This window comes from Bufo bufo, chromosome 11 (assembly GCF_905171765.1).
Source record: "Bufo bufo chromosome 11, aBufBuf1.1, whole genome shotgun sequence".
Classification (NCBI taxonomy): Eukaryota; Metazoa; Chordata; class Amphibia; order Anura; family Bufonidae; genus Bufo; species Bufo bufo.
In genome coordinates, this window is record NC_053399.1 from 85,176,715 (window position 1) to 85,190,430 (window position 13,716).

At 36.9% G+C, this 13,716-nt stretch overlaps 1 protein-coding gene across 1 annotated transcript; it reads left to right on the plus strand.

The window, feature by feature from the left end:
- The first annotated feature begins 255 nt into the window (after positions 1 to 255).
- Positions 256 to 9,370, plus strand: LOC120981490 (embryonic protein UVS.2-like). Its single transcript, XM_040411028.1, has 14 exons — positions 256 to 336; positions 595 to 622; positions 1,945 to 1,989; positions 2,418 to 2,483; positions 4,593 to 4,727; positions 4,817 to 4,934; positions 5,828 to 6,006; positions 6,213 to 6,294; positions 6,445 to 6,572; positions 6,658 to 6,773; positions 7,870 to 8,095; positions 8,712 to 8,830; positions 9,088 to 9,298; positions 9,360 to 9,370. Exons 1-14 carry the CDS (start codon positions 256 to 258, stop codon positions 9,368 to 9,370), a joined length of 1,545 nt encoding a protein of 514 aa, XP_040266962.1.
- Positions 9,371 to 13,716: the final 4,346 nt, after the last annotated feature.

Here is a 13,716-nt window from a genome sequence, read left to right on the forward strand (position 1 = left end):
TTACACCATGAAAACTTACTGGAATGGCTGAACAAATTGAAAAACATCTCCATGGTAGTCACCTGGTGGTCACACACAGAGATGATTCTAAACCTGATTTGGGCTTCAGGCTGTTATTTTGACCATTACAGATATGTTTAGTTCTGCTTTGTGATTGGTAGAGGTCTATAATTTACAGGTATATAAGGCATATACATTGAGCACTAATCCAGACAAGAAAGCAATCTTCCAACACTGTAGCTGTATCTCTGTAACATGGGTGAGAAAATTTCTCTTCTTCTCCTGCTTTTCGTGGTGGGATCCGTGACGAGTGTTCCTCTATCTCCATCATTACAGGTAAGGTCATTTCTTATGTCTCCAGTAAAATTAGTATCTTCTCAGATGTCCTGACAGTCTCTGCACATGTTAGAAGGACTAAAGAAACATATTTGACTGTCCCATTCCTATGGAAGGATTTAGCAGAAATCTATGGATTGCTGTCAAATTAACTCCATTCAGATGAAGTTCTTTTTATACTATTATAATAATGAAGCTAAATATTTTTCATGATTGGACTTGTAGTGTTACTAATGACTGCATGTGTTTCTTCTCTAGCTGTCCCTACCTGGATTAAAGGAATATGGTAAGAGCTCCTCAGCGTTATTTGGGCTGTACTTCAGTGTCTGTACCACTATTCTTCAAGTGTGTCTTTAGAGTCTGGTATTAGTTTAATTAAAATCATACTTACTTTTCTAGTGAGATCTTAAAACATAGTCAGGCATTTCTTATAAAAAAAAAACTGATTGCCTAACCCTGAGAAATAGTTATTTTCATTTGTATGAAGATAAGGTTTTTGGTGCACTTTGGGCGGAGCCTTTCAGTTCAGTGCATTATTGCTTCATCAGTAATACCACCCAGTGTTGCCTTCTCTTGTCCAATTGACAAGCCCTAAGACTTCAGAGTCGGTTAGCGATGACACAGGGTAAGTCAAACGCACTGAAAGAAGTCGCCTCACCCACAGTGCACTAAAAACTTTAGTTGCATAGAAATGAACTATAGTTTTTTTGTTAAAGATTCAGCATCACTCCTGATTCATTCATTTAAATTACAGATGAGCAATTTTCCTAAAATTTGTTTCGGTTTCATTTGTTAGGACAGACTAAGAAATTAGATTCTGGTACAAAACCTATTTTCCTGGATCAAACATGTTTTAAAATGTCTGGAAAATGTACTTGTCTCAAAAGTTTACCAAACTGAATTTGAAGAAATCCTGATTCTACTGAGTCTGAAATTTTTAAAAAATCTGATCAAATTTCTATTCTAATAAATCGTTTCAATTATCTCTAATTTAAATCTCTGCTCATTCTGAGTTTAGTAGCTATGTGGATGGTCCTATTGGTGATTGATATCTCAGCATACACACTTATACAGGGAAGGCTTTCAGTCACTGATAGGACTGACCACTTGGCTATTAAGCTCAGAGCAAAGAATTAAAAGAAAAAATAGCAAATTTTGATAAATCCTTTCCGACCAATCTGCTCAGCCGCTCCTTCTCTATAACATCCTGCCTGCAGATTGCTTTCAGAAGCCAAGACCAGGCTTATGAATCTTCCTATAACCTGACCCTGTAATTTCATGCTTGCCCTATTGGATTCAATTTCAGCGCATGCGCAGTAGAGGCTAATTGATCCTGGCTGGCCAAAAAGAACTGTATTGCAATTGCGCAGATTATATAATGTTTCACCTGAAAGTGAAAAATCTTGACATTGCAGATACTGGAATCAGAGACCGGATGCCAAGTCTTTTCACTTCTAGGTGTAGCGGGACATAAACAGAGCATGCACAATATTGTTTTTTATTCTCAAATTTCCAAAAAAAAATTACTTTATTCTGCCAATGAGAACTCAATAGTTTTTTTTATTTCTTGTTTTACTCATCAATATACTTCTCATTTACTATCAACAGAAAATACATTAAATGCGATCAAGAAAATTGCAAAATCAAGCCCAGGTAAGATGAGGTCATGTTTAATCAATCTAGTAATTTATCTTCAATGAAAGCTGAAGTGTCTTATTGTGTATTATAATGTATTTCAAAGGGATTGGATGTATAACACTCTTACATTTTGGGATTTATATTTCTATTACTTTTCCTATTTTTCAGTTACGTCTTAAAGTCACAGATTATTTAGTTGTGACTTTATTAGTCAATTAGAAAATGGGGCAAATAATAGAACAATAAATCACAGACTGTTAGGAAGTTGAACTTCAAATCCCATTGATATAAATTGTAATACAGAATAAGAAAATTCAATTTCCGAGGTTTCATTGAGTGGCAGTATTCTAATTCATAGAAGAATTATAATGAATAGTAATATTAAATTTATTCATTGCTGATAAATACATGACATGATTCCTTCATTATATACATGCTTTTAGATACAGATTCTAAGGCATCAGAAGAACCTGAAGGTACCTTTGCCAAGATAATCAAGGTCAACAAAGGTAACAGCTTATGTTCCCTGGTCAAAAAAAGTCATTAGTTATAGACATTACGCATTTACATTAAGAAATAATTTTAGAATGCTTTCAAAGAAAACTCAGTAATATAATTAGTCTGTTGTTGTTCTATAATTTCTATAGTGTATTTGACACGGGGAAAGCCATAATCATTCCATTGTTAGAAGAATCATGTGCTTGAAGAGAATGTCCACCAATTACAAGGGATTTGTGCCATAAATAGATAATTAATGTTATACATTGGTACAGTGTTTCCCAACCAGTGTGCCTCCAGCTGTTGCAAAACTACAACTCCCAGCATGCCCGGACAGCCTTTGGCTGTGCGGGCCTGCTGGGAGGTGTAGTTTTGCAACAGCTGGAGGCACACTGGTTGGGAAACACTGCATTAGTACATCAATCAATTTGCACTGACCCCCATGTCTATTACTTAGCTGTCATTCAAACTATGGCTTGGCCAACAGCTATCCATTTAAACTCATCCATTCCTGTGAACTCTTAGCTATACAAATATTTTAGCAGACTAATGGTCTACTAGCATCATTCCTAGAATACAAAGGGTAGTTGTAAATAGTATTGTACAAACAGAGACCAAGTCACTGTCACAAGTGGGGTACCACAGGGCTTAGCATTGGAGAGATTATCATTAACATCATGGTACCACAGAGGTTGGTATTGTAGAGGTCACAATTATTATATGGGTACCACAGAGGTTAGTATTGGAGAGGTCACTATTATTATATGGGTACCATAGGGGTTAGTATTGGAGAGGTCACTATTACTACATGGGTACCACAGAGGTTAGTATTGTAGAGGTCACTATTACTAAATGGGTACCACACAGGTTAGTATATTAGAGGTCACAATTATTATATGGGTACCAAAGGGGTTAATATTGGAGAGGTCACTATTACTATATGAGTACCACAGGGCTTAGAATCAGGTCCTATTCTTTTTACTATATTTACATAAGATCTCATAGAGGGACTGCATAGTAAAACATCAATTGTTATAGATGACAACTAAGTGTGTAAAGTAATTAAGATAAAAGAGGACACTATACTGCTACAGATGAATCTGGAAGATAAGTTATAGGATTAGGCAGAGATGTCATAAAAGAGGTTTAACATTGATAAATGTACGGTTATGCAGATAGGAAGGGAAAATACCAGTCACAAGTACATACTAAGTGGGAAAATACTTTTTAAAACTGATACGGAACCTTAAGAGGGTTTTTGGCACTTTAATATTGATGACTTATTCTTGGGGGTCGAACACACAACAATCCTGCGATAGCTATAATGGATATGGTATTGGAAGGTATTGCTGGAACTACAGAGCACCAGCCATTGTTGTAGTGCAGGGATCTGGTCACTGTAGACCCAGGGGTGAACCTAGTATTTCCGTTGCCTGAGGCGAAAACTGAAACCCCCCCCCCCCCCCCCCAATGCCAATTTGTTAACCTAACCCATTTGCCACAATGAAAGCGATCATTGCCCATGTCCCCTCGCTGCCCCCCTCTTGCCCCCTATTCATATGTCACTATGTAAAATGCAATGGGACCACACAAACCTTGAGTCTCCAAACAAATCATTACAGAAACACTAAATAAAGCCGACAGAATTCTAAATATATCTATGAAGTATAATTTAGGCTGAAATTTACAATCATCACAAAGTATCCACCTAAGATGATTGCAAAACAGCCTTTCAAAGTAAATTGGTTCTTTTCACCATCATATATATATATATATTTTATGTTTAACTATATTGTATATTAAAAACATGAAGAGCATATTAATGGACCTAATTGAGAATATGTTGAGAGAATATCTCTGTATGGAGTAGTGTTTAGAAACTAAACATATAACGGAATCAGATCTGCAGCAGTAGTATAAATGATACAAGTTCTATCATAAATGTTTAATCTTACTGTACTTTATAGAAAAAGTTGAACTTTGTGTTCAACCATTGACTCATCTTTCTGTGTTGTCCATGGGTCTAAAAGTCTAGATTAGACAACAAAGTGACCTGGATATTTGATTTGTAAAGTAAAGGTATATACTGCATTTAAAATGTCACCATCTTCTTAATTTAGAAAATGACATAAACTTACATCAAGGTGACATGTTGGAAACAACTGGACGCAGCGCTACGTCCTGCACAGGGTGCTTGTGGCCCAAATCTGCCAATGGGACGGTCAATGTGCCTTATTCGTTTGCCTCCAATTATAGTAAGTTTTTTTTCATGTCATATCTAACTTGGCCACCCTAACTGTTTAATCCTAGATTCATCATTGTAACAATGTTATTTTAACCCCAGGTATTGGGAACCTCAAATTGTTTAAGACATCAATGGAGGAATTTGAAACCCTTACCTGTGTGAGGTTTGTGCCTCGGACAACGGAGAATGACTACCTCAATATTATGACTTCAAATGGGTAGGTTCTAGTATTGAGGCTTTTTTCAAGTTTAATTTACTAAAAGTGTCTGTATAATATTGTAATCTATGATTACTAGTGTGAAACAAGTGAAGAAATGGAAATCCATATCTACGATTGTGTGTGAAGCTTGGTGTTTATACTAACCAAAAAGTGAATTCCATAATGGAGTCTTATTATTTCAGTCTTAACATTGGTATTTCACCTTGGGCGCACAATAGCAGTGTTTAAAATATAGTTTTTGATTATGGATTTCAAACATTTCAAGTATACCTATTAGATATTAGTAGCTAACAGCAAAGGTAGACTCAAAACATGTAAGTAGAGACCAGATTTCTATTATTATTGTGTGTCCGTGATGACACACAAGGCATGAAATATCTACTGTCAAAAAGATCCATTGTAGTAAGCCAGCCCAGCTAGTCCATGCATCAGATTGACTGGATTTTTGGAGGAATAAGTGAGCTGATCCAATTTTCCTCATCCTATTAGATGACTAGATTTAGTTACAGTTATAAATATATTAATGAAGCTGAAGGAAACTGAAATTCACTGCTGACAACCTATGAAGTTGTCAGTAGAATAATAGAAGTCAACTATGGTTTGTATTTGCACGTACATAGTCATGAATGTATTACACTACAACACGGTTTGTAAACTTCTGTGTTAAAAGTGGATGAGATGTTACATCCCTCAATATTAACCACAATTACACCTAATTGTAGCACTGTTATAGAGGGAACCAATAAGTTTATTTGATATTAATCAGAATATCAGTAATTACTTTGATGTTTTTCTACAGTAATATCAGCTTTATTTCTTATGCTTTATTATTCTTTTGACAAATCTGTTGATTCTATTACAAATAATAATAATGTCCTATTTATATTCAGATGCGCATCATTTGTGGGCCGGATAGGTGGAGGTCAGATGGTTGCACTAAATATGGGTGGCTGTATGTACAGAGGAATTATACAGCATGAGCTAAACCATGCCCTGGGGTTCTACCATGAGCATACAAGGAGTGACCGGGATAACTATGTCACCATCATGTACCAGTACATAGCACCAGGTAATTTCCTCATGTTTTTTTATTCTTTTACATATTTTTTTTTTTGCTTAGCCGATAGAATTTTGTGATACATGTGAACAGGGTTGTGGAAACTTCCTTTACCTGCATTGGATGTAGATTTCACATGGAATTAGGTGCAGAATCAATTCTGTAAATGAAATTCAACACACATGGACAAAGCCTTATAGAGATTCTTTGTCTTTTAGGTCACGTTATGAATTTTTATAAACAAAACACCAACAACCTTGGTCTTGAGTATGACTATAAATCAGTGATGCATTATAACAGGTAAGGTCATTAGCTTATTACTTGTTGGTAAAATTAATAATACATAGCAACTATAAAGATTAAAGTAAAATTCTGGAATATCCTTTTCTATGATGTATGATACTGTAAAATGTTGATGTTTCTACCTTAATATTTCTATTTTTTGGATAGTTTCGCTTTCTCAAACACTTCAGGACAACCCACCATTGTGACCATACCGGTCCCAAACATCCCAATTGGGCAAATAGATGGACTGAGTGTTCTAGATGTCTCTAAAATCAACCGGTTGTATCAATGCAGTAAGCTCTTGCAGGTCTACAGATTTCAAAAAGTTACATACAATATCCATCACAGTCATTGATTAAGTTGTGTTTCCCCTTTCAGATGCCTGTGCTTATTTACTTAATGAGAAGAATGGAAGTCTAACCTCTGCCAACTACCCATCAGCCTACCCGAATAATGCCAGCTGTGTTTGGCTGATCAGAACACCATCAGATCAGGTACCGTAGTGAAAAGGCACAACTATTGACAAAGAACCAAAGCTCCATATTTTTTGACATAAGACTATTTTTCCTCTATATATTCAATGTCTAGTATACCAGGAAGGAGATGTTATACCATGATAAATAGCCGTCCACAGTATGGAATAATCATTGATGTTAAGTTACAAACATAGAATGAATTATCCAACAGTTATTAGTAGAGATAAGGGAATCGATAATAACAAATTTCCCAGAACATCTGTGTTCAGGAGAATAGAAACATTTTCTAAGCTATCTATTTTGGATAGCTCGCTCAAAATGGTGGCCATCATTGTACAGGACAGAAGACAGAGAAAAAAGATATCTGCTCTCAAAATAGAATACATTGCTTAATAAAAATAAAAAATAAAGCATTATGCTTGTTATTACTGGCTAAAATCCATTTGCCCAAAGTCTTGTATGTCACCATCAATTTGACATTTCTAATGCTGTCTTGGCCTTCAAGAGCTTGAAAGAGATTTGATACAGTATTAGGAGACCACAGAGTGTTATACACAACCATGCCATATCAGGCACTTTGGAGTCGGTTTGATTCTATTTTATTAGGACCTGAAATTAATAATTTGTGTGAACAGAGCACCAAATTTTATTCAATTAGCAGCTATTGTCCTTTTATGAGTAGTTTTAGCATCAACTAATCCTATGTCATTATTTGTATCTATAGATGTGTTTAATTTTTTTAAAGACCCCTAACTATAACATTTGTTTTCCAACTTTCATGATGTTTGTGTTTCTTTACCTCGATGTTATAACAACCTTTAGCATTCTAGCTACTGTGAACCTTCAACTCCCAGCATGCAAAAATGCTTGGCTGTTCCCACAACTCCCATAGAAGTGACTGGAGCTTTCTGGGAGTTGTAGTTTCAGAACATCTGGAGTGCCAGAGGTTGCTGATCCCTGCTTTAACACGTTAAAGTTTCATTGCTTTGACGAATCAACAGACATCGGGTCATTGTGGTCTATCTACAATTAGGTTAAATAGCTCTTCGTTATTAATATTGGTGTTGACTCACACAACTAGTTTGATCGTTCTTTCTTTTTATTATTTCTTTAGGTTACATTGAACTTTGTTGCCTTTGATGTCCAGTCGTCCCCCAATTGTATTTCTGACTATATTAGGATTTATGATGGTCCCACTAAGAAAGATCCCCTGTTGTTGGACAGAACTTGTGGGACTGGGTTGATTCCTCAAATTATTGCCTCTACTAACCAGTTACTGGTTGAGTTTTCCAGTGACAGCAGTGTTGCTGGAGTAGGCTTTAAAGCCACCTACAGCTCAGGTACACTATTACTTTCTAGAGTTTATAGTTTATCTTGGTATATTGTTTGTAACTTTTAATTTTAAAACTTAAAGTGGATACTTAATCAGAAAATGGCCTAATGTATGAATTAAGTTTATTTGTAAATTTTTTTTAGAAGTTTTAGTAACTTTTTTTCCATGCCACAAGCTGTATTAAGCCAAATTATGCAGCTATCACTAAGTAATCATATAGAACTTCTTCCTCTTCTTTGAAGATAATTTTTTAGCGGTCAACTCATTATTACCCACACATGACTACAATGACTATATCACTTATCTATGGATACTTTGAGATACACAATTTAAAATATGTGATGTTTAAAAGTAGCATTTATGGACCCACTGAACCAAATAACATCTAAAAGAAAATCTCTGAAATCTTTAATAAAGTTTTAGCTACAAAGTATTTTTTATGGGGCTCAGTTTTTCTGAAAAAGGCTCAAAATTCTCAACAGCTAAAATCAAATATTGTTTTACATTTATTTCTCTTTTTATTCTTTAGACTACCATTTTAAACGGATTGGACAACCAAATATAAAATAATTTGTGTATGAATATTCTACTTCAATAACCATATTAAACTATATTTTCCACAGTGCAATGTGGAGGAGCATTCTATGCACCGGAAAGAAACTTTACATCCCCTGGTTACCCCAATTCCTACGGCCCAAACATGAATTGCATCTACACCATTACAGCCCCTGTTGGAAAGAAGGTAAAGTATTCTTTTCAACTTGTCCAAAGCTTCCCCTAAAATATATATTTTTGTATTATTTCAGTTATCCTAGAATTTCTCGCTCTAATTTTATATATTTAGAAAATGATATCAGCGTCATAATTTTATGAAATATTTCTACATGATTTTTACTAAATACAGAAATGATAATTTTATAAATACAAATTATATGGAAAATGTTGGAGTCTGATCACCTTGTGATATGATATTACAATGTACACTTTTACTCTTTACAGATTTCCTTCATGGTTACTGATTTTCAGACAGAGAGTAGTCAGTACTGCCTCTATGACTATTTAGAGATCCGGGATGGGTCCACCTGGAAGGGTCCATTCTGTGGGAACTCTAAAATCCCTTCCTTTACCTCTAAAGGCAATTCACTGTGGCTGAGATTTGTTAGTGATGGCAGAGATCAGTTTAGAGGCTTCCAGGCATCATATAAATTTGGTGAGTACTACAGCCTTGTCTTTATATTTTTTTAACAATTCACAAGACATTATACCTATAGGTGGACCATAAGAATGCCTTCACATGCTGCAGATTGAAAAAGAATTTCATGCACCTGAATAGAGTTTACATTTTATTTAAATGAATTGAACAGATTTTTAGCCTGCAACAAAATCTGCAGAATGTGAAGGTGCCCTAAAAGTACAGTCATGCAATCATCATAATGTTATCTTCAGGAAATATCATGATCTAGTCAACCAGCATGATATGTCATATAGTTCTTTTTAGAAGAAATTATAGAGGATGTTCTCTTTGGACAATGTCTACTTGTTTGAAGTCTCACTTGATAAGATGCAGATCACAAAACATTCCTCTACAATTAGCTATAATAAGTAGGGAAACCTAACAGTAAGTGTTTAGTTTCTCTGTAGTGCCACCATAGACAGTATCAGACTGGTCCAAAATTACAGTTTTTATTGAATAGAGTGGGCTTTCTGTGTAATAACTGAATCCAGAAAAATATGATATTTGAACTGGTTTTCCACTGGCTAATAGATGAGGGTCCTGATGGCATCCCATTCCTCTTTTATGTCTGATTTTTGAAACTATGCTTTATATAATCAGACAAACCCCATTGTGCTAGAAATAGTAAAAAAAAATATTCTAATTTTCTTATCAATTCATTTCTTTTCTATTGATAATAACAATGAATACAGTGGATTGAATTTGACATTTTTATTAGTTTTTTAATCAATGACTTTTTCTCTGCAGTGTAACTGGAAATCATCAGACACCGGAATACAGTGCAGTGTTGCTAGTTTATTCTACCTCCTCACTGAAGTTATATCTAAGTGATGTTCTCGACTTTCTTTTACTTTAGAAAATTGTACTTAATGGTAGTGTATAGACAATCCATATGACTTCTCTGTCCATTATATACATGCCTTCTAAAAAAAAGTCTTGCTAATAAAGTTTCTAATTGCATCATCTATAATGGTAAATATATAGTTATTTTAAGTGTACTAATATTGTATGTGTGATATTAGAGATGAGCAAATTTTTCAAAAAATCGATTTGGTCGGTTTGCCGAATTTTCAAAAAATATTAGATTCAATCCAAATTTATGTGTGATGAATCTCATTAAAAACAGCTATTTCCTGGCTGCAGAGAGCCTGAATAGTGGTGTAAAACACTGTTCCTTGCAGAAATACATATCGGGAGTTTGCTGTGGTAGTGAAACAATACTGTGAGTTAGTATGACACGCAGGTGACAGGCATCGCTCTTAGAATTACTGCACACTTCATGGGGCCAAAACTGACTAAATAACTCAAGTGTGAACTCAGCCTTACAGATCAATGCTAGCGCCAGGTATAAAGAAAAGTGCAAAGGCACAAGATCCTAATATAGTGTGAAAAAGCGCACTTATTTTACATCGTCGTCAGCTGATTCCACATAGATTTCTACAGAACCTGTTCTATTAAACACTTATACAAGTAGAACCCCCCTGACAGAATAGAGTAGGTGTCAGCAGTAAATTTGTGTGGACGTCACTGATTATTTTGCCCTTCCTCTGATCCACCAGAAAAATAACGTTAAAAAAAAGGATAGTGTCTGTGGAGCATCCACCTTCACTCGGTCAGAATTTGGTCAGTAATCCATCAATATTGCTAATGCTAAAAAACAGGAGTGGATCTAAAACAGAGATGACACGTAAATGGAATATTTGCATGTCTTCTGTGTTTTGTACCCACTCCTGCTTTTGGCTACATAATCATAAGCCAATTCTGATGCAAAATAGGGACCATGTCATACAGGCCTTACAGCTGCTACATAGACAGGATCCGTTGTGTGTCTCATTGTTCCATCCTTCTGACATATCAGGGTCAGGTGGCAGCAACATGAGGAGACCATAGAGTCGCCCAGTGACATGGTGGTGAGCTGGCAGCAGCATGATGAGACCACAGAGTGGCCCAGTGACATGGTCGTGATCTGGCAGCAGCATGAGGAGACCACAGAGTGGCCCAGTGACAGAGTGGTGGTAAGGAAGCAGCAGCATAAGGAGATCACAGAGTGGCCCAATGACAGAGTGTTGAGATGACAGCTACATGAGGAGACAACAGAGTGATGAGGTGGCAGCAGCATGAGAAGACTACAGAGTGGCCCAGTGACATAGTGTTGAGCTGGCAGCAGCATGAAGAGTAGAGATGGCCTTGCGGTTCGCGGCAAACTTTGATCGTTCGTGGTACGGCGAACATGCGATAATATGGCGATGTCTGCCGGCGCCATATTCTTTTGCATTGTGCCAAACTTTGATCAATAACTCATCCATAAGGTGGTATAGGACAGCCAATTGAGACGTTTCAGCACATGGACACACACCCTACCCTATAAATAAACCCGATCTGGCAGACATTTTACATTCTGTTTTTTGCCAGTGTAGGGAGAGGTTGCTATGTGGAACAGGGACAGACTGTTAGGGACACCAAACGCTAGCTAACAGGGCCACAAAAGTCCTTTTAAGGATTGGTATAGGTGTGCTATAGAAAGGTGTGATATACTGAGGGGTGTGATAGAAAGTATATTATAGTGCATTTGTATTGTGCAGCAGTTGTGTGCAGTTCTGATAAGATACCGCAGCTAGATAGAGGGACAAACGCTATTGGAATAACTAAATGCAACTGGTGTGATATAACTGTTGTCCGAAAAAAACAATGATTAAGGGGTTTGATATACCTTATTCCACAAAATACTCATTAAGAGGTTCGATATTCCTGCTTTAACAAAATACTGATTGAGGCCTGCTATACACCGGCTTCCACCAAACTTTTATTAAGGGCTTTGATATACCAGCTTCCAGCAAATATTGATAGAGGGGATTGATATACCACCATATATTGTTTGAGGCCTGCAATAAACCAGATTCCACCAAATATTGATTAGGGGGTTTGATATATCAGATTCCAGCAAATAACTCATTAAGGGGTTCTATATACCTGTTTCCACAAAATACGGATAGAGGGGGAATTGATATACCGGTAGGGTTGAGCGAACCCGAACTGTAAAGTTTGGGTTCATACCGAACTTTAGGATTTTTGGACCCCGGACCCGAACATTTCCGTAAAAGTTCGGGTTCGGTGTTCGGCGCTTTTTGAAAGGCTGCACAGCAGCCAATCAACAAGCATCATACTACTTGCCCCAAGAGGCCATCACAGCCATACCTACTAATAGCATGGCTGTGATTGGCCAGAGCAACATGTGACCCAGGCTCTATATAAGCTTGAGTCACGTAGCGCTGTACATCACTCTGCTGTTACATGTGTAGGGAGAGGATGCTGCTGGACTTGTGATTTCAGGGAGAGAATAGGAGAGAATCTAACACAGCAATCTACCTAGAAATAGTTGTGTGGGCTCAGGACACAATAGTTTTGCCCTGCCCAGATGCCATTGACCAAAAAAAAAAATTACTTTTATAATTCTGTTAGTTAGGTGGGTGGCGGCAGTGGCGGCCATTTTATGCATGCTCAGTGCACCAGCACTGCATCCGAGCTTTTGGGACATTGCAAATCACCATTTTTTGGAGGAAAACTACAACATCTGGATTAGTCAGTGTGCAATTTAAGGTAGAAATACACCCATCATTTTCTGGGGTTTGAAAAACACACAGTTTTTTTCAAAAAACAGTATTTTCCAGATCTGCAAGTGTTAAATAAAGTTTAATATATACAGCATTCATATTTTGTTAGCAAAAAAATACTTTTTGGGCAATCTACAACATCTGTATTAGTCAGTGTGCAATTTAAGCTAGAAATACACCCATCATTTTCTGGGGTTTGAAAAACACATCTTTTTTCAAAAAACACTATTTTCAGGCCTTGCAGCATCAGCACGTTTGAAATTACAGGCTTGTATACTGCTGTCAAATTCAGTTGTTAAATAAACAGTCGTTTGGGCACAAAAAATTTAGTTGGCAGCCTTTGATGCAGATGTCATTGTGAGATACACCCTTAATACATTTAGGTTACATTCAGAGATTTTAAATACCGCCATTTGGTGCACCAATATTGAATTTAGGCCTACAGAGGTTCAGGCCCTGTGAGATACCACCTCTACATTTAGGGGTTTGGATTCAGGGCATGTAAGATCCCCCTATACATACAGGGGTTTGAATTAGGCATTTGAAATACAGACATTTGAAATACAGCCTTTTTGTGCAAAGATATTGTAACAGGGTGCCGAAGGTGCACTCGGTCTCCCATCAGCCGCAGACCTGCTACGTAGCTTCGGGAGCGAGGATCTGTGTTTGGCCTCGTTCCCAGGGTGGCTTTGCTAGCTGGGAGGCTTCCTGCTCCTAGGTCTGCCTTGAGCGCAGAGCTGATCACTCGGTGCTCGACTGGGTCGGTCTGTCGGTCATGTGACA

Excerpts from the sequence above, each read along its gene's own strand:
- LOC120981490 (XM_040411028.1), top strand. The coding sequence starts at position 256 with ATGGGTGAGAAAATTTCTCTTCTTCTCCTGCTTTTCGTGGTGGGATCC. Across the intron at positions 4,935-5,827 it reads AATATTATGACTTCAAATGG|ATGCGCATCATTTGTGGGCC; the intron begins GTAGGTTCTAGT and ends ATTTATATTCAG. Across the intron at positions 6,774-7,869 it reads TCAGAACACCATCAGATCAG|GTTACATTGAACTTTGTTGC; the intron begins GTACCGTAGTGA and ends TTATTTCTTTAG.